The sequence below is a fragment of the Oncorhynchus nerka genome, linkage group LG22 (genome assembly GCF_034236695.1).
Source record: "Oncorhynchus nerka isolate Pitt River linkage group LG22, Oner_Uvic_2.0, whole genome shotgun sequence".
In the NCBI taxonomy this organism is placed as follows: Eukaryota; Metazoa; Chordata; class Actinopteri; order Salmoniformes; family Salmonidae; genus Oncorhynchus; species Oncorhynchus nerka.
The window spans coordinates 52597464-52623665 of NC_088417.1; the positions used below are offsets into that span (position 1 = coordinate 52597464).

The 26202-nt window shown below is 43.2% G+C and overlaps 1 protein-coding gene across 3 annotated transcripts in view; it reads right to left on the minus strand.

The window, feature by feature from the left end:
• LOC115105317 (RCC1-like G exchanging factor-like protein) overlaps positions 1 to 13017 on the minus strand; it is a 68245-nt gene extending 55228 nt beyond the window's left edge. For all 3 annotated transcript variants that reach the window (XM_065007233.1, XM_065007234.1, XM_065007232.1), the window contains exons 1-2: positions 12720 to 13017; positions 7488 to 7549 (exon numbers count right to left, since the gene is read on the minus strand). In XM_065007233.1, coding sequence (XP_064863305.1) covers positions 7488 to 7549; positions 12720 to 13004 — 347 coding nt within the window. In that variant the 5' untranslated portion in view covers positions 13005 to 13017. The remainder of the gene's footprint in view (positions 1 to 7487; positions 7550 to 12719) is intronic.
• Between the last annotated feature and the right edge of the window lie 13185 nt (positions 13018 to 26202).

Sequence of the window (26202 nt, forward strand, 5' to 3'; positions counted from 1 at the left end):
GACAACAAACAGATCCAGAGAGAGAGAGGGACAACAAACAGATCCAGAGAGAGAGAGACAACAACCAGATCCAGAGAGAGAGAGAGAGACAACAACCAGATCCAGAGAGAGAGGGACAACAAACCAGATCCAGAGAGAGAGGGACAACAAACAGATCCAGAGAGGGAGGGACAACAAACAGATCCAGAGAGGGAGGGACAACAAACAGATCCAGAGAGGGAGAGACAACAAACAGATCCAGAGAGAGAGAGACAACAAACAGATCCAGAGAGAGAGGGACAACAAACAGATCCAGAGAGGGAGGGACAACAAACAGATCCAGAGAGGAGGGACAACAAACAGATCCAGAGAGAGAGGGACAACAAACAGATCCAGAGAGAGAGAGACAACAAACAGATCCAGAGAGAGAGGGACAACAAACAGATCCAGAGAGGGAGGGACAACAAACAGATCCAGAGAGAGAGAGAGAGACAACAAACAGATCCAGAGAGAGAGAGAGAGAGAACAAACAGATCCAGAGAGGGAGGGACAACAAACCGATCCAGAGAGAGGGAGGGACAACAAACAGATCCAGAGAGAGAGGGACAACAAACAGATCCAGAGAGGGAGGGAAACAAACAGATCCAGAGAGAGAGGGACAACAAACAGATCCAGAGAGAGAGGGACAACAAACAGATCCAGAGAGAGAGAGAGACAACAACCAGATCCAGAGAGAGAGAGAGAGAGACAACAACCAGATCCAGAGAGAGAGGGACAACAACCAGATCCAGAGAGAGAGAAGGACAACAAACAGATCCAGAGAGAGAGAAGGACAACAAACAGATCCAGAGAGAGAGGGACAACAAACAGATCCAGAGAGAGAGGGACAACAAACAGATCCAGTGAGGGAGGGACAACAAACAGATCCAGAGAGAGAGGGACAACAAACAGATCCAGAGAGAGAGAGGGACAACAAACAGATCCAGAGAGAGAGAGAGACAACAGCCAGATCCAGAGAGAGAGAGGGACAACAAACAGATCCAGAGAGAGAGAGGGACAACAAACAGATCCAGAGAGAGAGGGACAACAAACAGATCCAGAGAGGGAGGGACAACAAACCGATCCAGAGAGAGGGAGGGACAACAAACCGAACCAGAGAGAGAGAGGGACAACAAACAGATCCAGAGAAAGAGGGACAACAAACAGATCCAGAGAGAGAGGGACAACAAACAGATCCAGAGAGAGAGAGACAACAAACAGATCCAGAGAGAGAGACAACAAACAGATTCAGAGAGAGAGGGACAACAAACAGATCCAGAGAGAGGGAGGGACAACAAACCGAACCAGAGAGAGAGAGGGACAACAAAAAGATCCAGAGAAAGAGGGAGAACAAACAGATCCAGAGAGAGAGGGAAAACAAACAGATCCAGAGAGAGAGGGACAACAAACAGATCCAGAGAGGGAGAGACAACAAACAGATTCAGAGAGGGAGAGACAACAAACAGATCCAGAGAGAGAGAGACAACAAACAGATCCAGAGAGAGAGGGACAACAAACAGATCCAGAGAGAGAGGGACAACAAACAGATCCAGAGAGAGAGGGACAACAAACAGATCCAGAGAGAGAGGGACAACAAACAGATCCAGAGAGAGAGGGACAACAAACAGATCCAGAGAGGGAGGGACAACAAACAGATCCAGAGAGAGAGAGAGAGAGACAACAAACAGATCCAGAGAGAGAGAGAGAGAGAACAAACAGATCCAGAGAGGGAGGGACAACAAACCGATCCAGAGAGAGAGAAGGACAACAAACAGATCCAGAGAGAGAGGGACAACAAACAGATCCAGAGAGGGAGGGACAACAAACAGATCCAGAGAGGGAGGGACAACAAACAGATCCAGAGAGAGAGAGGGACAACAAACAGATCCAGAGAGAGAGAGAGACAACAACCAGATCCAGAGAGAGAGAGAGACAACAACCAGATCCAGAGAGAGAGGGACAACAACCAGATCCAGAGAGAGAGGGACAACAACCAGATCCAGAGAGAGAGGGACAACAAACAGATCCAGAGAGAGAGGGACAACAAACAGATCCAGAGAGAGAGAGGGACAACAAACAGATCCAGAGAGAGAGAGGGACAACAAACAGATCCAGAGAGGGAGGGACAACAAACAGATCCAGAGAGAGAGGGACAACAAACAGATCCAGAGAGGGAGGGACAACAAACAGATCCAGAGAGAGAGGGACAACAAACAGATCCAGAGAGAGAGGGACAACAAACAGATCCAGAGAGAGAGAGAGACAACAACCAGATCCAGAGAGAGAGAGAGAGAGACAACAACCAGATCCAGAGAGAGAGGGACAACAACCAGATCCAGAGAGAGAGAAGGACAACAAACAGATCCAGAGAGAGAGAGGGACAACAAACAGATCCAGAGAGAGAGAGAGAGAGAGAGAGAGAGAGAGAGAGAGAGAGACAACAAAGAGATCCAGAGAGAGAGGGACAACAAAGAGATCCAGAGAGAGAGGGACAACAAAGAGATCCAGAGAGAGAGGGACAACAAAGAGATCCAGAGAGAGAGGGACAACAAAGAGATCCAGAGAGAGAGGGACAACAAAGAGATCCAGAGAGAGAGGGACAACAAAGAGATCCAGAGAGAGAGGGACAACAAACAGATCCAGAGAGAGAGGGACAACAAACAGATCCAGAGAGAGAGAGGGACAACAAACAGATCCAGAGAGAGAGAGGGACAACAAACAGATCCAGAGAGAGAGAGGGACAACAAACAGATCCAGAGAGAGAGAAGGACAACAAACAGATCCAGAGAGAGAGAAGGACAACAAACAGATCCAGAGAGAGAGAGGGACAACAACCAGATCCAGAGAGAGAGAAGGACAACAAACAGATCCAGAGAAAGAAAGTAATTAAGCCGCTGCAGCAACTCCTTCCAGAAATGAGAGCAATTTAGGTGACAAAGGCACTGGGCCCAGACAAGTGAAGCTGAATAGCTACCCACATGAAAGTTCCGGTACACAGAAAAGGGCATTTCAGCACTGCTGGTTTGAGAAATACAATAGGGTCGATTACACTGTCCACAAAAACGCAGCTCTCTGCTTTCCATGTAGTTTTTGGCAAAAAAACATTACATTTGATTATGTTGTCAGTAATGGCTGCAAAAATGGGAAAAAAAGCACTGTTTATCTTCGGTAAACTTGAGATGGCACAAACATAAAGAGACAGGATTGTGGCATGGCAAAGCTACCAGGCAACTAACTAGCAATCATGGGAACATTGCTCAGATTTGAACATCTGCCCCTGCTAGTGATATTGCAGAGAGAAGGGAGTATCTGAGGAGAATTGTTGCTGTCAACTCAATGTTAGGAAAGACAGGGACTCACTTTCTGTGCAAATGATGAATCTAGTGAAAGCACAAATAGAGTGTACTTTCTTGAATGTATGGAGCTTTTGAAGGAGTTTGACCCTTCCCTGCAAAGGTACAATACTCCATCACATGCGACGTCTCTCTCTCCAGAATGTCAGAATGACATGATCCAATGCTGTGCTCAAGAGACTACGGACACCATGGTCTCTGAGATGTCAAAGCCTGGTATGTATACCATATGAGGCCAGGGATGGGGAGTCTGAACAGTTGGCTCTGTGTGTTAGGTATGTGACATAGGGGACAGCTAAGGAGCGTTTACTAACACTAGCAGAAATCAAGTCATTTGATGCCCAATCGATAGCAAATGAGTTGCAACAGTAGCTTCAAATAAGAGGGGTAGCAGGCCTAAAGTACGTTGCACAGACCTCTGATGGTGCAGCTGTCATGAGTGGGTCCAAAGGAGGGGTGCAAGCACATTTCAGAGTGCTGCATCCGGAGGCAATTTATGCTCATGAGCTTAATTTGGTGTTGTGTCGTACTTGCAGGGCTAGTCCAGTGGCTCCTGAGTTTTTCAGTTTCTTGGAGAATGTGTATTCGTTTTTCAGTACATCCCTAGTTAACCACCACAAGTTCAAAGAAGCTCAGTCCCAACTTGGAATAGCATCAGCTGAACTTGTACAGCTCTCAAACACTCGCTGGGCATGCCAGCTGCGGTCCATAAATACAGTCATGGACACTAACTGCTATTTTTGATTGTCTATCTGCCATTGGATCCCCCTGTTGGTCTGAGAGCAAAGCTTCATAGGTTCACACACACACACCCCAAAAAGTTATTTTGTTGCCATTTACGTATGTCCCCATTACCAGTAAAGCATAATCAAAACCTATTTCTTTCACTTACTTGCTGTGCTGTTTCGTTGTTCATTTGTTCAGTCGTTTCATTCTCAACCAGGATTTCTGTGGAACGCCGTTTGTGTATTTGCGTGTCAAAAAAGATACACATCAAATATCACTATTTGATGTGTCAAATAAGCATGTTGACCAATCAGGACCTGAATATGACTGCATGTCACATAATTTAGCACGTTCATAAAAAATTTATGTAGTTAGTACACATTGATTACACTATCACTCATATTTCATATGGCACAACGATTCATCGATACCTATGCTATGATGCTGGTAAAGTTGTCTCGTGCACCTACAGTGCTGGTCATTAAAAAAAGCTAGCTAGCTCATGGATGCAAACAATGTTCTTCCCCAAAAACATAGCGAAATGACATCTGTTTCAGTAGCTATAGTTAGCTAGCTAAATCTATAGCTGGTGTCATCTATAATAACCCTAATTTATAAGACCATTCTTATTTGATTAATGGTGGTCGTACCCATCTATGTGAAGCTAGCCATAAATAAGGATTAGCCACAATAGTTAGCCTTCAAAATGAAAGTATGGCATAATTCTACTATTTGTATTCATTTGCATCACTGTCAATTATATACTTTTATTTTGAAGGCAAACCGCAAATTCCACTATTGCGCCTAATCCTTATTGTGGCTAGCTTCACAACACATATCCCAGTCCGATCGAGCCTCACTAGCCAGATGAAGCTAGTTGGCTGCTTATAACGTTAGCTTTTGGCAACAGGGTTAAGTAGCTGGCTAGCTATTTATTTTCATGAACTGAAGTTCAATTTCAACAGGAGAACAACAAGTGGCAACCTAGCTAATATTTACTCACAAGGATTCCTAAATCATTCCTAAGAATAATTATAAATGATTGCAGTTTCTACTGGTCATTGTTTTCAGGCTGGTTGTATTGGTGCTAGCTAGGTAAAGTTACTCCAGAAGTTCCGGTTGAACAAACAATGCTTTATTACCAATACAGTATTGTAAACACATCGTTCGTGGCCCGGTGTTTGCTTGTTTGCAGACATTTTTGTACAGCTTTGACACTGCTACTGTATCTTTTTGATGCTATTACTGTGTAACTCCAGTAGGGCAACATCTGAAAAATGTCTCACTTGGTAGTGTGTACCGGTGCCCGACCAGTCGGCGAAAACCAACATCACCCATGACAGAGTATGTTGGCATTAATGGATTTCGCCTTTGAGTTGAGTCAATTACAGTTTCTTCCTCTTTCAAATGACTGCTCGACTTGTTGACTGCTCCCACACAGCAGACGTTGTGGGCCAGGTTAGGAATGCTGTGTTGTAGGTGTTGACTGCTCGATCCACACAGCAGACGTTGTGGGCCAGATTAGGAATGCTGTGTTGTAGGTGTTGACTGCTCGATCCACACAGCAGACGTTGTGGGCTAGGTTAGGAATGCTGTGTTGCAGGTGTAGTGCAACATTTTACGTGGCATCATTACATTATGTACCTACGTTATATAGGTATGCATGTCAGCTTTGACATGGTTTTGCACATCGGCGTTAAACATGACATCAGCCGATACCGATGTTGGCATTTTTAGCTAATATCGTCCGATTCCCGATATGTTCACCGATAAATCGTGCATCCCTACTTGCAAGTCTTGCAGCCATGTCCATTGAGGCTGAAGTGCTTGGGCCACAATAATGTCATTGACCACTTTGCCATCTTTAAAAATAGGAGAGACACTCTGATGAGTCCACCCACAAAATAAGCATCAAGAGGTAAGCAGGAGGAGCAGTTCTGTAATATAGGTTGTAATATTTGTTTGGGATCTTACTCAGATTTTATTCCCAATTATTTTTCAAATTTTCAATTTTATTCAGCTCATTAGTTGAATTTAGTTTTGTCCCATTATGGATGATACGGTTTAAGATGTTCCATGTGTCTGGATTATTGGGTTAATTTTTCATTTAAGTAAGTCATATTAGATCAGTATCTAACACAAACTATGAGGCAGGTATACTTTTGAACAACCTTGACCAAAAATAACCTTATTTTGATCGATTTTACACCCGTTGTTACTCTAAAAATACATGATGAAAATATGTTTTTGTGGTTTTAAAAAAAAAGCCTGGGAGAGTATGCCCCCCCTAATAGAGGCTTAGGCCCCCTATCCATGAATCTCTAGTGACATCCCAGTTGGGTGAACTGTTTATAAATTACGGCAAATTACAGGGGGCATACACCTTGCCCGTTTCAGTCAGGAACAGACTGTGGTCCTGCCCGCACACCACCTACAGGACAGACATGGCATCTGCAGGTTCTAGTCACCAATAACAGTCACAAAATGCATTTTCGCTCCAGGGTGAAGTTTTCCCCATGTTCAGTTCTAGGATCAGCATTCCCTACTCCAATCCTAACCTTAATTATTAAAAAAAAATGTAGCCTTTATTTAAATCAGGGTCATTGAGAAACATTCTCTTTTACAATAACAACCTGACCAAGATGGAGCAATAATGGCTGGGGTGTCTCACTGTCCCCGATACACAAAACAGACTAAACACAGCTGGGTCACTGGGCTGTAAAAGCCTTCCATCTTGTGAATGATGTGACTGGCACAGCAATGGAGAGAGGTAAAAAGAGAGAGAGGGAGAACAGCCAACAATCAACTATTCAAGGAGGCCGGTCTGTCCAGAAAAGATCACCTCTGCCCATCCAACCCCATCGGACATTTTGCATAAAGACCCAAGTCCCCACGCCTAATGTCCCATACAAACAGCCCAAGAATGTACTAATCAGGAAAGGCATTCACTCTAAGTAGACTTCTAAAGAGGCCGTGTGTATCAAGCTTCTCAGAGTAGGAGTGCTGATCTAGGATCAGCACTCCCCTGTCCATATAATCTTATTCATTGTGATCAAAAGGCTAAACTGATCCTAAAATCAGCACACCACCTCTGAGACGATTCATATATACGGCCCCTGAACACACAATTCTAATAGGATTGTAGTTCAACTCGAAAGCTTATAGGAAGTCATTCGGCAGAACAGCACAGTCTGAAATTCCTGGAGAGTGAATACATTTCCAGCCTGCATAGATTTGACACTGTGAGTCATTAGCATGACTCAACATACACCCGGCCGTGTTGCATGACAACGGCAGAGAGGCAGACTTTCCTTTGCATTTTGAGCATTGTTTGAGCCTGATCAACTGCGTCAGTAATATGGCGTGTAAACATGTGTGTGTGTGTGGTACCTGTACATCTTCAGCAATCTCCCTCCCACACTGGCCATAGGCATTGTTCCCCAGACTGAACACTGATGTGGGAGAGGGAGAGAACGAAAGAGAGACATGAAACCTGTGGGGTGGGATGATCCATATGCTTAGATTAACATGGAACACAGTGCAGCATAAGACAGGACCTATGCTTACTGCATTGATTGGAATGCCACTCATTTCAGCTGCATTGTATTACTGCGATACTGTGAAACTAACGGTGGCACTTTAATTTAAAGTAGAGAAATGACAAAGTATTTTCTTAGAAAAGGTATAAATAACACAGTATTAATCTATACATTATATGTTTGTTTCTTTGGGATGAAATAAAACAAGGATAACAGAGCACCAATAGGTACCAGGTAAGTTACCAATTGTTAGATTACTATATATAGTATATACCTCATGTAGCCTAGCCCATAGTCCTATATGTTTTAATAAGGTTAGTATCACACCTCATGTAGCCTAGTCCATAGTCCTATAAGGTTAGTATCACACCTCATGTAGCCTAGCCCATAGTCCTATATGTTTTAATAAGGTTAGTATCACACCTCATGTAGCCTAGCCCATAGTCCTATAAGGTTAGTATCACACCTCATGTAGCCTAGCCCATAGACCTATATGTTTTAATAAGGTTAGTATCACACCTCATGTAGCCTAGTCCATAGTCCTATAAGGTTAGTATCACACCTCATGTAGCCTAGTCCATAGTCCTATAAGGTTAGTATCACACCTCATGTAGCCTAGCCCATAGTCCTATAAGGTTAGTATCACACCTCATGTAGCCTAGCCCATAGTCCTATATGTTTTAATAAGGTTAGTATCACACCTCATGTAGCCTAGCCCATAGTCCTATAAGGTTAGTATCATACCTCATGTAGCCTAGCCCATAGTCCTATATGTTTTAATAAGGTTAGTATCACACCTCATGTAGCCTAGTCCATAGTCCTATAAGGTTAGTATCACAGCCTAGTCCATAGTCCTATAAGGTTAGTATCACACCTCATGTAGCCTAGCCCATAGTCCTATAAGGTTAGTATCACACCTCATGTAGCCTAGCCCATAGTCCTATAAGGTTAGTATCACACCTCGTGTAGCCTAGCCCATAGTCCTATATGTTTTAATAAGGTTAGTATCACACCTCATGTAGCCTAGCCCATAGTCCTATAAGGTTAGTATCACACCTCATGTAGCCTAGCCCATAGTCCTATATGTTTTAATAAGGTTAGTATCACACCTCAAAGTAGTGATTGTTACCACATAATTTCCTAGTTAAATTTCAGCGGAAAGAGTACCGTATACTTAAGTCCAAAAACAGGATCGTAAAAGCAACTATAACGCCCTCTTTGCCAATCATTGGCTCTAACATATTTCTGCAAATTGCATAAGCGAAGGTCGGTATTCAAATGACAAATTGACTGAAAATAGCAGGAAGGATCAACATCAATATTTTCAACACTTAAGAGACCACATGTGGACCACATGTTGATATCTTAACATTACTGGGTTGACCTGGTCAGTTATAGGAGTGCCCTGGCTTGCATCCATCAATCCCTATCCCAGTCTGTTGTTCCCACATGCTTCAAGAGGGCCACCATTGTTCCTGTTCCCAAGAAAGCTAAGGTAACTGACCTAAACGACTACCGCCCCGTAGCACTCACTTCCGTCATCATGAAGTGCTTTGAGAGACTAGTCAAGGACCATATCACCTCCACCCTACCTGACACCCTAGACCCACTCCAATTTGCTTACCGCCCAAATAGGTCCACAGACGATGCAATCTCAACCACACTGCACACTGCCCTAACCCATCTGGACAAGAGGAATACCCTATGTGAGAATGCTGTTCATCGACTACAGCTCGGCATTTAACACCATAGTGCCCTCCAAGCTCGTCATCAAGCTCGAGACCCTGGGTCTCGACCCCGCCCTGTGCAACTGGGTACTGGACTTCCTGACGGGCCGCCCCCAGGTGGTGAGGGTAGGCAACAACATCTCCACCCCGCTGATCCTCAACACTGGGGCCCCACAAGGGTGCGTTCTGAGCCCTCTCCTGTACTCCCTGCTCCCCCACGACTGCGTGGCCACGCACGCCTCCAACTCAATCATCAAGTTTGCGGACGACACAACAGTGGTAGGCTTGATTACCAACAACGACGAGACGGCCTACAGGGAGGAGGTGAGGGCCCTCGGAGTGTGGTGTCAGGAAAATAACCTCACACTCAACGTCAACAAAACTAAGGAGATGATTGTGGACTTCAGGAAACAGCAGAGGGAACACCCCCCTATCCACATCGATGGAACAGTAGTGGAGAGGGTAGTAAGTTTTAAGTTCCTCGGCGTACACATCACAGACAAACTGAATTGGTCCACCCACACAGACAGCATCGTGAAGAAGGCGCAGCAGCGCCTCTTCAACTTCAGGAGGCTGAAGAAATTCGGCTTGTCACCAAAAGCACTCACAAACTTCTACAGATGCACAATCGAGAGCATCCTGTTGGGCTGTATCACCGCCTGGTACGGCAACTGCTCCGCCCACAACCGTTAGGCTCTCCAGAGGGTAGTGAGGTCTGCACAACGCATCACCGGGGGCAAACTACCTGCCCTCCAGGACACCTACACCACCCGATGTCACAGGAAGGCCATAAAGATCATCAAGGACAGCAACCACCCGAGCCACTGCCTGTTCACCCCGCTATCATCCAGAAGGCGAGGTCAGTACAGGTGCATCAAAGCTGGGACCGAGAGACTGAAAAACAGCTTCTATCTCAAGGCCATCAGACTGTTTAACAGCCACCACTAACATTGGGTGGCTGCTGCCAACACACTGACTCAACTCCAGCCACTTTAATAATGGGAATTGATGGGAAATGACATACAGTTGAGACGAGCACAGGGTGAAGCTGCGGGGCCCATGGATGGAGAGCAAGTTGTTGGGTTAAGGGCCTTGCTCAAGGTCCCAGTTTTTGGGTAATATTTTCATCCAAATAGTTTTTTTTGCAAAGAAGCACACACAGTGAGCAAAATAACCCCAAATAGATAGGATAGCACATTATTCAAGGTATAAATTATAATCTCGGAACCTATATCTTGCGCTAGCTAGCTTAGTTGATTTGAATTTCCTTACATTTATGTGAATGTCTCACGAGAGCTTATCCAAAACAAGTTTACTTAGATTCTCAGGTATATCATAAAAGGAAGGTGTAACCTGTGTTGCTGCCGGCCGCGACCGGGAGACCCATGAGGCAGGGCACAATTGGCCCAGCGTCGTCCGGGTTAGGGAGAGTTTGGCCGGTAGGGATGTCGTTGTCCCATCGCGCTCTAGCGACTCTTGTGGCGGGCTGGGCGCAGTGCACACTGACACGGTCTCTAGGTGTACGGTGTTTCCTCCAACACATTGGTGCGGCTGGCTCCCGGGTTAAGCGACCATTGTGTTAAGAAGATGTGCGACTTGGCGGGTCGTGTTTCGGAGGATGCACGACTCTCGACCTTCGCCTCTCTTGAGTCTGTACAACGGGACAAGACTAACTATCAATTGGACATCACAAAATTGCGGAGAAAAGGGGTAAAACAAAAACAAGAAAAGGAAGGTGTAACAAATCGTTGTTGCTCAAAGTATTGGGAGTTATATGGGCATTTTCGTAACAGTTCAGTGCCTTTTTACATGAGGAAAATAAAATGTCACCCTCTGTGCCGTCTCTTACCTCCCTCTGAGTCGGTGAGCACTAGGGAGTGGGCACGGCAATGTGCCACCTACGCAAGCCTGTTCTCCTGGGCCTGGCCAGGGGGAGAGGCACCGGGGAGGGCTCCAGCACATAGTCATAGCTCTTATCTAGAGTGAACACTAGGAGATTTATACATCACTGGGACGGTTTGACACTAGCCCTGGTCCTAGATTTGTTTGCGCTCTTGCAAACTCCATTACTGTCATTTTCCAGCCTTGGCAAGAGAGCAGACAGACTGGCAGTCAGGCTAGTCTGACGCATACCATTTGCTCGTTCACAGGTATCAGCTCAGGGCAGGCGCTGCACAAATTCATCTGAATATTAGCAGCTGATGGGACTCTACATCATATAGACTCGAGATTGGTGAAAGTGTGCAGCAGTCGTTGAAAACATACACCCATCATCGAGCAAATTATGCACATCCTCCAATATTTCTTGGTTGACAAGCTGGTGCACTTTTATGGATGAATCGGTTAAAGCTGCAGTCTTGATGCAAAAAACAATAAACTGCAGTCCCCGCCACTTGGTTTGCTATAAAGCTGAGGGATGGACAATGTTTACAAGCAACGGAGTTAAACAACATTTTTGGAAAAGGCAGTTGTATTAAACTCATGAAGCATCTATGTTATTTTATTAATCAATCAATGAGTGTATATTATTATTTGAAACAGCAAGATCCCAGATTGTGCCGTTAAATAAAGAAGTTGGAGGAGAGAGTGCTTGCCATGGAGGATGGGGGGAGTGAGAGAGGGAATGACTATTACGGCAGCCTTGCTGGGTGCGTTGGAGGCCCAGATGGGAGTCTCTGTGGAGGACCATTCCCCACACCTTGGTGAGGTCCTTGGTGGAGGAGGAGAGAAGTGTGAAGACGTACCCACAGGCTTCAGAGGAGATCTGAGGAGAGGGACCAGCTCGGGAGTCAGTCACTCACTGTCTGTCAGTCAGTGTCATCTATTCAAGTACATCAATTGTGTTTTCAACAGTTCGCATATCATGTTAGAAACGGAATGCATGTATGGCAAGTATGCGTACCTGCCATGGGTACAGATGCATTGCCCAGACAATGAGTACATATGGGGCCAAAACGCAGTGTTGTCAAGTAGTAGTAGTCAGGCAGTGGTCAGGTCACCAACTCTGGTCCTTGAGACCTGGGTGTGCAGGCTTTTGCTCCAGCCCAGTACTAACACAACTAATTTAGCCAATTGACTGCTCATCAAGACCTCAATTAGCTGAATCGGGATCTTGTTCAGTAGCCACAAAATAGGAGAAAACACTTTGATAAGAGAAGTATCCTACTACCTGAACTTGTCCAAGAAGAAGTCAGATTTTGGTTCTCCAATGCAAAACATTTTGTGCCCCAGCCCTACCGAACAAACACGGCCCGAGTGTAGACCAACTGGCCTGGAACAAAATCTGTTGGCATAAATTGTATAGAAACATGTCTGTGTGTCAGTTAAGTGTTTCTGTGGTTAAAGAGAGACATTACCTGCTGCTCTGTCTCCAGGCGGTAAGATGTGAGCTGGTATTTCCTGGCCTTTTTTCTGCCACTGCCCGGAACCTCAAATCTGGGAATGCCCAGGGCTCCAGTGTAGCTAAAACCCCATACGAACACTTTGTGGTTGGGCTTTCTCAGCTTCCCCACATACTGAAGCACTGGACCCTCGTTCTTTCGCTCCCGAGACCTGGAGACAATGGTGGGGGTTGCATATTCCTGAGCTCCAAGTGCTAACCTGTGTCGTCGGGCATACACTCGAAGGCACGCCAATGACATCTCCGCCCCTCAGCCACCTGAGAAATCATGAAACAGAACACATAATAAGCCAGATATTGGGTTGTCATTGGAAATTTGACAGAGAGGAGAAAAATAGTCTTGCTAGAATCAGAGTTGTGTAAGTGGGGTTTAGCTCTATAGTACTAATGTGCACAAAATATATCATTTCAAAGAGTTAATATAGCCATTTTGAAACTAGCTAAATAACCAAGGTAAACATTGGCAACCACAGCACTACCCTTCTTCTAACACGGCTAACGTTAGTAATCTAACATTGCACTATTACTAAAATGGTAGTGATTCATTGAATTTTTGCAAGCAGCACTTAGATTGTTGTAGACAGCAACAAAAAAACTCCTTTAGTTTAGCCACTAACTATTACAGTCACTCATCATCATATAAAAAATAGTAAAGTTAGCTACAGTATCTTTGCAAATGGTTTTAACTTTGGTCCTTTTTAATCTTTACGACACAAGCTTCAATGCAAGAGTGACACCTAGATATAATCGTAATATTCATAGCTACCTACAGTGCCTTGCAAAAGTATTCACCCCCCTTGGCATTTGTCCTATTTTGTTGCATTACAACCTGTTATTTACATGGCTTTTTATTTGGATCTCATGTAATCGACATACACAAAATAGTCTAAAATGGTGAAGTGAAATGAAAAAAATGTGTTGTTTCAAAATCTGGTGCAAACAATTATCTTCAGAAGTCACATAATTAGTTAGATTGCACACTGGTGGACTTTATTTAAGTGTCACATGATCTGTCACATGATCTCAGTAGATGTACACCTGTTCTGAAAGGCCCCAGAGTCTGCAACACAACTAAGCAAGGGGCACCATGAAGACCAAGGAGCTCTCCAACAGGTCAGGGACAAAGTTGTGGATTAGTACAGATCAGGGTTTTTTTTTTTTTAAATATCCAAAACTTTGAACATCCCACGGAGCACTATTAAACCCATTATAATTTTTTTTTAAAGAATATGACACCACAACAAACCTGCCAAGAGAGGGCCGCCCACCAAAACTCATGGACCAGACAAGGAGGGCATTAATCAGAGGCAACAAAGAGAACAAAGATAACCCTGAAGGAGCTGCAAAGCTCCACAGCGGAGATTGGAGTATCTGTCCATAGGACCACTTCAAGCCGTACACTCCACAGAGCTGGGCTTTATAAAAAATAAAAAATAAAAAAATTAAGCAGACACGTTTGGTGTTCGCCAAAAGGCATGTGGGAGACTCCCCAAACATATTGAAGAAGGTACGGAATACTTTCACAAGCCACTGTACATTATGGTGACATGAGTTGTGTGTGTGTTCCGTTTTGACATGCGTATGTCCACAGAGGGAGCCGTGACAGTCACCCTTAACTGCACTCTCAACTTTGATCCGGTTCAGAAAGGAACCAATACAAGTGAAGCAAGTGACAGTACGCTACGTTGCTGGGCTGGAGTGTAAATTCTGAATCACAGTTTATTATCTGAGCAACTGTCAATGTTATCTGAATCATCAACTCTTTCTCTCACCCACATGAAATTACACAGTTTTGTGTTCCTCCGTTTCGTATGATATGTTACATTTTCTAATGACATAGTACACATATAGAAGTTTACATCTGGCCGATGTAGTATGGAGAGTGTTTGCAAATTGCCGAGATGTTGCCATTAGATCATTTTCGCCCTTTAGCCGCTGTTTGGACGATGCATCTCAACTGAATGATGCCTGGCCGCTCTACAGACAACATTAAAAATACCTTTGTTTGAGGCCGGATCCAACAGCAATTTGAATTACGCTAACCAAATGGGTTTAAACATCGAATTTGAATGGAAAACAGATTATTAGCTAAATTATACTGGCAATAATAAAAAACAGTATGCTTTGCTGGACTATAAGTGATTTTGTTTGTGGGTAAAATGAAGAGTAGATTCAAGTTAATCATTGCTATACCATCAAGTTCTTAAAAGAACTCCAGCACAGAAGATGAGAGAAACATCATATTTAACCAAAATATAGCTTATGCAGAGGGGGTTTATAACTGTAGTTGGTTCGATAAAGATGGAATTAAGGTTTAATTATAGGCTAAGAGCAGTGAATATGTGATGAATATATTTACAAAAAAAGGTAATGTTTGAGTCCAATAACGAAGTCGAAAATAGACTAAACGTAGTCTATACCCAGATAAAGAGCAATATACTAAATGATAGACACAACTGAGAATTCCTCTGAGAATTGACAAGCAGTGCTAAGGTCAAGAATGAGATGACACAGGCACAAATTAGGAGAAAACATGAATGCGCACTTTAAAACAGACACATCAATAATCTTTTTAGACAAAGTACAATAAACAGGGACATGATAAACACACAACAATTGCTACTGTGACTCGGGGCTTGAAATTATAGTCCTCCCGTCATCCCGGGGATGATCAATATGTAGCGGTTCAAAACAGACTGGGACAGATCTGGGATGATAGATCCAAAATGAATGCAACCCCTCCAAGCAGGGGCTGGGGGTTCGTTTGGGATTCACAGATAATTCACTGGCAGACTTGAATCGACAGCCTGTTTGACAGATGGAGACAAACAATAACGTAATGTAGATGGGTATACAGTGCATTCGGAAAGTACTCAGATCCCTTCCCTTTTTCCACATTTTGTTACATTACAGCCTTATTCTAAAATCTACACACAATACCCCATAATGACAAACCGATGTTTGCAGATGTATTCATAACAAAAAAGGAAAAAAATAAGCATTTGTAGCGTGGTTCGTTCTGCGTTGTGTACTTTTTATTTGCCCTGCACACATTATGTTAGCCCTTGGCACAGTCACAGCTCTCAGGCACCTGCGCAAGCACTTGGACACTCACTGTCCCAAGTACTCACAAGTTACAATAGGTACCCTAGTTAGCGAGCTCGGTGAAACTTGTTAATTAACATAAATATTTTTATTGTCCACATTGTAACAAACTTATGGTTGCATAACAGCACATTGTGTAACATTACGACGGTTTTATATTGAACAATTCCGGAGCCAAGGACAACATACCTTGCTAGCTGAAGGTCAGGCAAAAGAGAACAATAAAGGGGTACGGAAATACAGATGACCCGCGATGGGCCAAACCAAAATATACACAACTTTTACAATCACGTGTAAAGTGTTTGTACACCAAAAAATAACATTAGCTATGCAGCTGTAATTAAATTTTAAAAAATACACAATTATTATTATCAAATGATTAACATCCCCTCTTTACCTGGCCTATTTGAATTGGTCCTTGTGTGCATAATCTATAACAAATAATACATAAGTAAGTGCAATGAAACTCAAAATTGAGCTCAATTGCATCCTGTTTCCATTGAGCATCCTTGATGTTTCTACAACTTGCAGTCCACCTGTGGTAAAATCAATTGATTGGACATGATTTGGAAAGGCACACACCTGTCTATATAAGGTCCCACGGTTGACAGGGCATGTCAGAGCAAAAACTAAGCCATGAGGTCGAAGGAGTTGACCGTAGAGCTCCGAGACAGGATTGTGTTAAGGCACATATCTGGGGAAGGGTACCAACAAATGTCAGCATCATTGAAGGTCCCCAAGAACACAGTGGCCTCCATCATTCTTAAATGGAAGAAGTTTTGAACCACCAAGACTCTTCCTAGAGCTGGCCGCGTAGCCAAACTGAGCAAAAGACCACGAGAAACAAGATTCTCTGGTCTGAAGCATGGTAGTGGCAGCATCATTCTGTGCGGATGTTTTTCAGTGCCAGGGACTAGGAGACTAGTCAGGATCGATGGAAAGATGAACAGATCGAGCAAAGTACAGAGAGATCCTCAATGAAAACCTGCTCCAGAGTACTCATGCCCTCAGACTGGGGCGAAGGTTCACCTTACAACAGAACAATGACCCTAAGCACACAGCCAAGACAAAGCAGGAGTGGCTTCAGGACAAGTCTCTGAATGTCCTTGAGTGGCCCAGCCAGAACCCGGATTTGAACCTGATTGAACATCTCTGGAGAGACCTGAAAATAGCTGTGCAGCGATGCTTCTTATCCAACCTGACAGAGCTTGAGAGGATCTGCAGAGAAGAATGGGAGAAACTCCCCAAATACAGGTGTGCCAAGCTTGTAGCGTCATACCCAAGAAGACTCGAGTCTGTAATCGCTGCGAAAGGTGCTTCAACAAAGTTCTGAGTAAAGGGTCTGTGTGTAGATTGATGAGGGGGAGGGTAACCTATTTAATTCATTTTAGAATAAGGCTGTAGCATAACAAAATCAGAATACTTTCCAAATTCTCTGTATGATAAGCTACGTCTCTGCTGTAACTTGATCAGTAGGCCTACCGTTAATTACTTTATTGTTCTGCTCTCTCATCCACTAGTCCTCTGGTCCTTATTCGCCTCCCTTTTGCTCTGTTTTGGCTCAGCCTGAGACCATTTTGAATGGGTTTCTCAACATCAGTCTATCATTTCTGACAGAGCTACATTTCTAAGAACTGACACTAGAAGGGAAAACATTAAGCAAAAAAGTATCAGAACATTTGTATTTAACAAGAGTAGTGATGTTTTGCATCCCAATTCTCCACACTTCTCCTAAAGTGTGCACTTGTACACTCCTTCTCATAGGTATTAAAGGCATTGAATTGGTGTGAGTATTGGCTGGAGGGATTGGTGATTTAATTTATTCAATTAAGAAAATACAAGGCTGCTCCAGCCGGAAACAACCGAACATACATAAATTAATTATTCAGGATAAGAGAAAGGCAAGGTGGAATATATACCACATTTTTTTGTGGTTGTTAGAACAACAGGTGCTGTGGGTGGGCTCTCTATGTGGTCTTTACACTAGCTGATTTCCAAGAGCTTCTGTATAATAACATCCATTTGATTTACAATGGTCTTTACTTTCACTTACTAATCATAAAACAGAAAAATATCACAGTAATGGTTGAACCTACCCACTATGATGTCCTTCACTGGTTGTGTCTTAATGCCAATCTTCTGTCCTCTCCCACACCAATTGAATTGGATGGCTAGGTCAGATCCGCCACGCTGACCCTCAAAATGGGGGCCCCTCAGGGGTGCGTGCTTAATCCCCTCCTGTACTCCCTGTTCACCCACGACTGTGTGGCCACGCACGACTTCAACACCATAATTAAGATTGCAGATGACACATGTGGTAGGTCTGATTACTGACGACGATGAGACAGCCTACAGGGAGGTCAGAGACCTGACAGTGTGGTGTCAGGACAACAACCTCTCCCTCATCGTTAGCAAGACAAAGCCACTGATTGTGATGGCTTAGCAGATCAGAAAAAAACGATCAGTATTTACATGGCTAAAAGATAAGGAATATAATATCTATTGTTTACAGGAAAATCATTAAACAATTTGAGATTAAGTTGTTTGGAAAAAGACTGGGGGAGGGGGGGTATACTTCTCCATGGGCAAAGAAACTCAAAAGGGGTGATGATATTAATTAACAATCATTTTGATTCAAATGTGCAAATTGTCCAAACAAGTCCGCAAGGTAGATGGATTATTTTAAATATGTTATTGGACCATAAACAGATTTGACACAATCTATGATTATTCACACTTCTTTGAAAATACACTACCGTTCAAAAGTTTGGGGTCATTTAGAAATGTCCTTGTTTTTGAAAGAAAAGCTATTTTTTGTCCATTAAATTAACATCAAATTGATCTGAAATACAGTGTAGACATTAATGTTATAAATGCTATAAACTGCAGATTTGTTATGGAATATCTACATAGGCGTGCAGAAGCCCATTGATCATTAGAAAACCCTTTTGCAGTTATGTTAGCACAGCTGAAAACTGTTGTTCTGATAACAGAAGCAATAAAACTGGCCTTCTTTAGACTAGTTGAGTATCTGGAGCATCAGCATTTTTGGGTTCGATTACAGGCTCAAAATGGCCAGAAACAAAGCACTTTCTTCTGAAACTCATCAGTCTATTATTTTTCTAAGAAATGAAGGCTATTCCATGCGAGAAATTGCTGAGGAGCATTAGATCTTGTACAACTCTATGTACTACTCCCTTCACAGAACAGCGCAAACTGCCTCTAACCAGAATAGAAAGAGGAGTGCACAACTGAGCAAGAGGTGCACAACTGAGCAAGAGGACAAGTACATTAGAGTGTCTAGTTTGATAAACAGATGCCTCACAAGTCCTCAACTGGCAGCTTCATTAAATAGTACCCACAAAACACCAGTCTCCACTGTTGACGTTAAGAGGCGACTATGGGATGCTGGCGATCTAGGCAGAGTTCCTCTGTCCAGTGTCTGTGTTCTTTTGCCCATCTTAATCTTTTCTTTTTATTGGCCAGTCTGAGAGATGGCTTTTCTTTGCAACTCTGCCTAGAAGGCCAGCCTCCCGGAGTCGCCTCTTCACTGTTGACATTGAGACAGGTTAAATGATCTGATACATAAGACACATAATTATCAATCATAATGCATGACTAGTGGAGGTACATTGTTTACACTCAATTCTTTTCTTAAAGGGAATCTACAGTAAAGACGGTTATGGGTAGGAAGTTGTGCTTCCTACCCAAAAGTAAGTAGTCTGAAATGCCTGCAGAGACAGGTGATGACATCTTTGGGCTTCAACAAACACAGGACAGGAATATATTGGGCATGTTGGTTAGTGGATGCTTATTGTTAGAATTGTAATACTTGCCTAATCCAGTGGTTCTCAACCCTTTTTGGTCATTGTAGTCCCAACCACATTTTGCTCTGCCCAAAGTGCCCCCAAAGTACCCTCTCATATGCATTTTGCATGTAGGCATATGAAATGAGTCTTTCTAAATACCCACTTTGGATATTGGTTCCTGGTTGGAACGACTGGCCTCGTCTATCTACATAAGCCATATTAGGTCATGGCTTTCTCTATCTGTTCCTTTCATCTCATTTGATTGGTGTAAAAAAGGGATAGGGTGATTTTCCACTATAACGCTTATACCAGTCATTTCATTTATTGAGGCGAATGATCAAGAGCTCACTTTAGGCTTAAGGACATAGGGCTGAATCTAGCTGCTCTGAACAACTCAGGCATATTTACATACACTAGTGTTGCTTTCAATTGTATTGGGTTGCAAAAAGTAAGACCTTTGTTTCCTCCAGCATCTTCATAAGGTATTTTGCTGTTGTTCTGGGATTGATTTGCACTTTTCGCACCAAAGTACATTCATCTCTAGGAGAACGTGTCTCTTTCCTGAGCGGTATGATGGCTGCGTGGTCCCATGGTGGATCATGCGCATTTTCGCAGCTTTTTGTTAAAAATCACGCAACATTTCAAAGTCCTGCTACTCATGCCAGGAATATAGTATATGCAAATGATAAGTATGTGTGTATAGAAAACACTCTGAAGTCTCTAAAACTGGTTAAATTGTGTCTGTGGCTATAACACAACGTGTTTAGCAGTAAAAATCCCTCGAAAAACTGTTCTCCAAAAACACAAAAAATATATTAATCCGCCAGTCAATGTATTGTTCAAGGCGACTGCAAATACATGAAGCTGTAATGTAAACGCCTACAGCTTCCACACGATGTCGCCAGTGCTGGCATTTCGAGCAGACTTAATCCTTGGTTGTATGACGTTTTACCCTTTCCTGTTTCAGTCTCTCAACAGGATGTTATTAAAATGGAAAAGATGGCCGTTGATTTCAAGACTAGCTGCTATCGAATACAGATCGCCCCGTGATGAATTGTATAGCTAATTAACGTTTATTAATACCGAAAGTTGGTTTAGAAAAGTAGTTTGAAGTGTTTTGTAAAAGTATATAGGCACCTTTTGTCATTTTAAAAAGTGACGTTGCGTCTTGTAAAAGGGAATATTCCTGGATCAGACCGGTCTTCAGAAAATGACATTTTGGCTATACAATGACGGATTTAATCGGGAAAAAGACCCAATTGTGATGTTTATGGGATATATAGGAGTGCCAAGATAGAAGCTCATCAAAGGTAATGAATGTTTTATATTTTATTTCTGCGTTTTGGGTAGCGCCGGCTACCGCAAAATCTGTCGTTTTAGATGAAGTTCCAGTACTTTGGGGGTGCATGCTATCAGATAATAGCTTCTCATGCTTTCGCCGAAAAGCATTTTACAAATCTGACTCGGTGGCTAGATTCACAACGAGTGTAGCTTTAATTCAGTACCTTGTATGTGTATTTTAATGAAAGTTTGATTTTTATCAAAAACTATACGTGGCGCTCTTGAAATTTCCGCTGATTTGATCCCTGCAGAGGGAGCTAGTCCCTAACAAGTTTTAAACGTGTGTACTATTGTTTGAACGTGGTACCTTCAGGCATTTGGAAATTGCTCCCAAGGATGAACCATAATTGTCTTGGCTGATTTATTTGGACTTTCCCATGATGTCAAGCAAAGAGGCACTGAGTTTGAAGATAGGCCTTGAAATACATCCACAGGTACATCTTCAATTGTACGGCGCCGACAGAGATGGCCGCCTCGCTTCGCGTTCCTAGGAAACTATGCAGTTTTTTTTTTTTTATTTACGTGTTATTTCTTACATTGGTACCCCAGGTAATCTTAGGTTTCATTACATACAGTCGGGAAGAACTACTGAATATAAGAGCAACGTCAACTCACCATCAGTACGACCAGGAATATGACTTTCCCGAAGCGGATCCTGTGTTCTGCCTTTCACCCAGGACAACGGAATGGATCCCAGCCTGCGACCCAAAACAAAGACATCGTAAAATAGGGAAACAAAGCGGTCTTCTGGTCAGGCTCCGGAGAAGGGCACATCGCGCACCACTCCCTAGCATACTTCTCGCCAATGTCCAGTCTCTTGACAACAAGGTTGATGAAATCCGAGCAAGGGTAGCATTCCAGAGGGACATCAGAGACTAACGTTCTTTGCTTCACGGAAACATGGCTCACTCGGCTGGTGCAGCCAGCTGGTTTCTTCACGCATCGCGCCGACAGAAACAAACATCTTTCTGGTAAGAAGAGGGGCGGGGGCATATGCCTTATGGTTAACGAGACGTGGTGTGGTCACAACAACATACAGGAACTCAAGTCCTTCTGTTCACCTGATTTAGAATTCCTCACAATCAAATGTCGACCGCATTATCTACCAAGGGAATTATCTTCGATTATAATCACAGGCGTATATATTCCCCCCTCAAGCAGACACATCGATGGCTCTGAACAAACTTTATTTGACTCTTTGCAAACTGGAAACGACATAACGTGAGGCTGCATTCATTGTAGCTGGGGATTTTAACAATGCTAATCTGAAAACAAGACTCCCTAAATTGTATCAGCATATCGATTGCGCAACCAGGGCTGGTAAAACCTTGGATCATTGCTATTCTAACTTCCGCGACGCATATAAGGCCCTCCCCCGCCCTCCTTTCGGAAAAGCTGACCACGACTCCAATTTGTTGCTCCCTGCCTACAGACAGAAGCTAAAACAAGCAGCTCCCGCGCTGAGGTCTGTTCAACGCTGGTCCCACCAATCTGATTCCACGCTCCAAGACTGCTTCCATCACGTGGACTGGGATATGTTCCGCACTGCGTCCAACAACAACATTGACGAATACGTTGATTCGGTGAGCAAGTTCATTAGAACGTGCATTGAAGATGTCATTCCCATAGCAATGATTAAAACATTCCCAAACCAGAAACAGTGGATTGATGGCAGCATTCGCGTGAAAACTGAAAGAGCGAACCACTGCTTTTAACCAGGGCAAGGTGACCGGAAACATGACCGAATACAAACAGTGTAGCTATTCCCTCCGCAAGGCAATCAAACAAGCTAAGCGTCAGTATAGAGACAAAGTAGAGTCGCAATTCAACGGCTCAGACACAAAAGGTATGTGGCAGGGTCTACAGTCAATCACGAATTACAAAAAAAAAACAGCCCCGTCACGGACCAGGATGTCTTGCTCCCAGGCAGACTAAATAACTTTTTTGCCCGCTTTGAGGACAATACAGTGCCACTGACACGACCCGCAACCAAAACATGCGGACTCTCCTTCACTGCAGCCGACGTGAGTAAAACATTTAAACGTGTTAACCCTCGCAAGGCTGCTGGCCCAGACGGCATCCCCAGCGCATGCGCAGACCAGCTGGCTGGTGTGTTTACGGACATATTCAATCAATCCTTATCCCAGTCTGCTGTTACCACATACTTCAAGAGGGCCACCATTGTTCCTGTTCCCAAGAAAGATAAGGTAACTGAGCTATCTTTCTGGTAAGAAGAGCGGCGGGGGCGTATGCCTCATGACTAACGAGACATGGTGTGATGAAGGAAACATACAGGAACTCAAATCCTTCTGTTCACCTGATTTAGAATTCCTCACAATCAAATGTAGACCGCATTATCTTCCAAGAGAATTCTCTTCGATTATAATCACAGCCGTATATATCCCCCCCCAAGCAGACACATCGATGGCTCTGAACGAACTTTATTTAACTCTTTGCAAACTGGAAACCATTTATCCGGACCATATCACCTCCACACTACCTGACACCCTAGACCCACTCCAATTTGCTTACCGCCCAAATAGGTCCACAGACGTCGCAATCTCAACCACACTGCACACTGCCCTAACCCATCTGGACAAGAGGAATACCTATGTGAGAAGGCTGTTCATCGACTACAGCTCAGCATTTAACATCATAGTACCCTCTAAACTCGTCATCAAGCTCGAGACCCTGGGTCTCAACCCTGCCCTGTGCAACTGGGTACTGGACTTCCTGACGGGCCGCCCCCAGGTGGTGAGAGTAGGTAACATCTCCACCCCGCTGATCCTCAACACCGGGGCCCCACAAGGGTGCGTTCTGAGCCCTCTCCTGTACTCCCTGTTCACCCACGACTGCGTGGCCACGCACGCCTCCAACTCAATCATCAAGTTTGCGGACGACACTACAGTGGTAGGCTTGATTACCAACAACGACGAGACGGCCTACAGGGAGGAGGTGAGGGCCCTCGGAGTGTGGTGTCAGGAAAATAACCTCACATTCAACGTCAACAAAACAAAGGAGATGATTGTGGACTTCAGGGAACAGCAGAGGGAGCATCCCCCTATCCACATCGATGGGACAGTAGTGGAGAGAGTAGTGAGTTTTAAGTTCCTCGGCGTACACATCACAGACAAACTGAATTGGTCCACCCACACAGACAGCATCGTGAAGAAGGCGCAGCAGTTGCCGTACATATTTTTTATCCCTTTACACTTGTGTGTGTATAAGGTAGTCATTTTGGAATTGTTAGGTTAGATTACTCGTTGGTTATTACTGCATTGTCGGAACTAGAAGCACAAGCATTTCGCTACACTCGCATTAACATCTGCTAACCATGTGTATGTGACAAATAAATTTGATTTGAATTGACTCAAATGATGTCAATTAGCCTATCCGAAGCTTCTAAAGCCATGCCATAATTTTCTGGAATTTTCCAAGCTGTTTGTAGGCACAGTCAACTTAGTGTATGTAAACTATTGACCCACTGGAATTGTGATACAGTGAATTATAAGTGAAATAATCTGTATGTAAACAATTGTTAGAAAAATGACTTGTGTCATGCACAAAGTAGATTGACTTGCCAAAAATATAGTTTGTTAAGAAATGTGTGTAGTGGTTGAAAAACTAGTTTTAATGACTCCAACCAAGTGTATGTAAACTTCCGACTTCAACTGTACACACCTCTGGATTGTACAACATTTGCCCATTATTCCAAGTTCTGTCAAATTGGTTGTTGATCATTGCTACAGTAGACAACCATTTTCATGTATTCAAGTAGTTTTCAGTCAAAACTGCAACTCGGCCACTCAGGAACATTCATTGTCTTCTTGGTAAGCAACTCCAGTGTAGATTGTGCCTTGTGTTTTAGGGTATTGTCATGCAGAAAGGTGAATTAATCTCCCAGTGTCTGGTGGAAAGCAGTCAACCAGGTTTTCCTATAGGAAAATCCTATAAATTAAAAAAGGCCAATTTGGGTGCAATCAATTAGCTTAATTTCTCAGAGATCAAATTATATTTCAACAAAATAATGTTGCAGGAATGCTAATTTTACCTTTTTCTAACAGGAACAATCTGAGATGAGTGTTGAAATTCCTTGTACTTTTTGAGGTGGAACGACTTTAGGGTTAAGGTTAGTTTTAAAATCAGATTTTAAGAAGAGAAATTGTAGAAATAGATGGTGTTTAGCAATAATTAGGAATTTGTGGCTGTGGTAACTAGTGACGACCTATGCCATAATTCCTGAGAAATTTAAGCCGAAAAGAGTGCTAATTCAAAATTGCTAATCATGTGAAATTGATAAAATAGTCACTCAATAAATGGTCTCCCCTACTATGGATCATATTAGCGTCTATCCCACCTTTTAAAATCCATTACATTATCCTTGTAAATAACAGGTTAAAACCTTTCTGGGATAGGCGTCCCGGTCACCTGTCGACAACTTACGGTAAAATTGGAGGGCGCGCAATTCAAATAAATAATCATACAAATTTGTGATATTAACCTTTCAGGTCTAGGGGGCAGTATTCGGAAATTTGGATGAATGACGTTCCCAAAGTAAACTACCTGTAACTCAGGCCCAGAAGCTAGGATATGCATATAATTGGTAGTATTGGATAGAAAACACTGAAGTTTCTAAAACTGTTAAAATAATGTCTGTGAGTATAACAGAACTGATATGGCAGGCGAAAACCCGAGGATAATCCATCCAGATTTTTTTTTTGAGGTCACAGCCCATTAAATGCTTGTTTGTGGGAGATTCAAAGGAATACCTCCCAGATTGCAGTTCCTATGGCTTCCACTAGAGGTCAGTCTTTAGAAACGGTTTCAAGCTTGTTTTTTGAAAAATGACTTACTAATTGTAGTTTTTCAAGGTGGCTCTCATTTTAGACTGTAGTCTTGTGGCGCGTGTGGATGAGGGTGCGCTTCGTTATTTATCTCCAGTATTGAACATACTACATTCCGTCTTAAATTTGATCATTTATTTACATATTAGAGTACCTGAGGATTTGATTTTCCGAAGCCTGTGCTGGTTGAAAAAGATTTTGATGTGGTGCGCCTTCCTCAAGTAATCGCATGGCATGCTTTTGCAGTAAAGCCTATTGTAAATCAGACAATGTATTTTAATTAACAAGAATTTAAGCTTTTAACCGTAAAAAATAAAAGTAAAATTAGCAAGTGCGCATC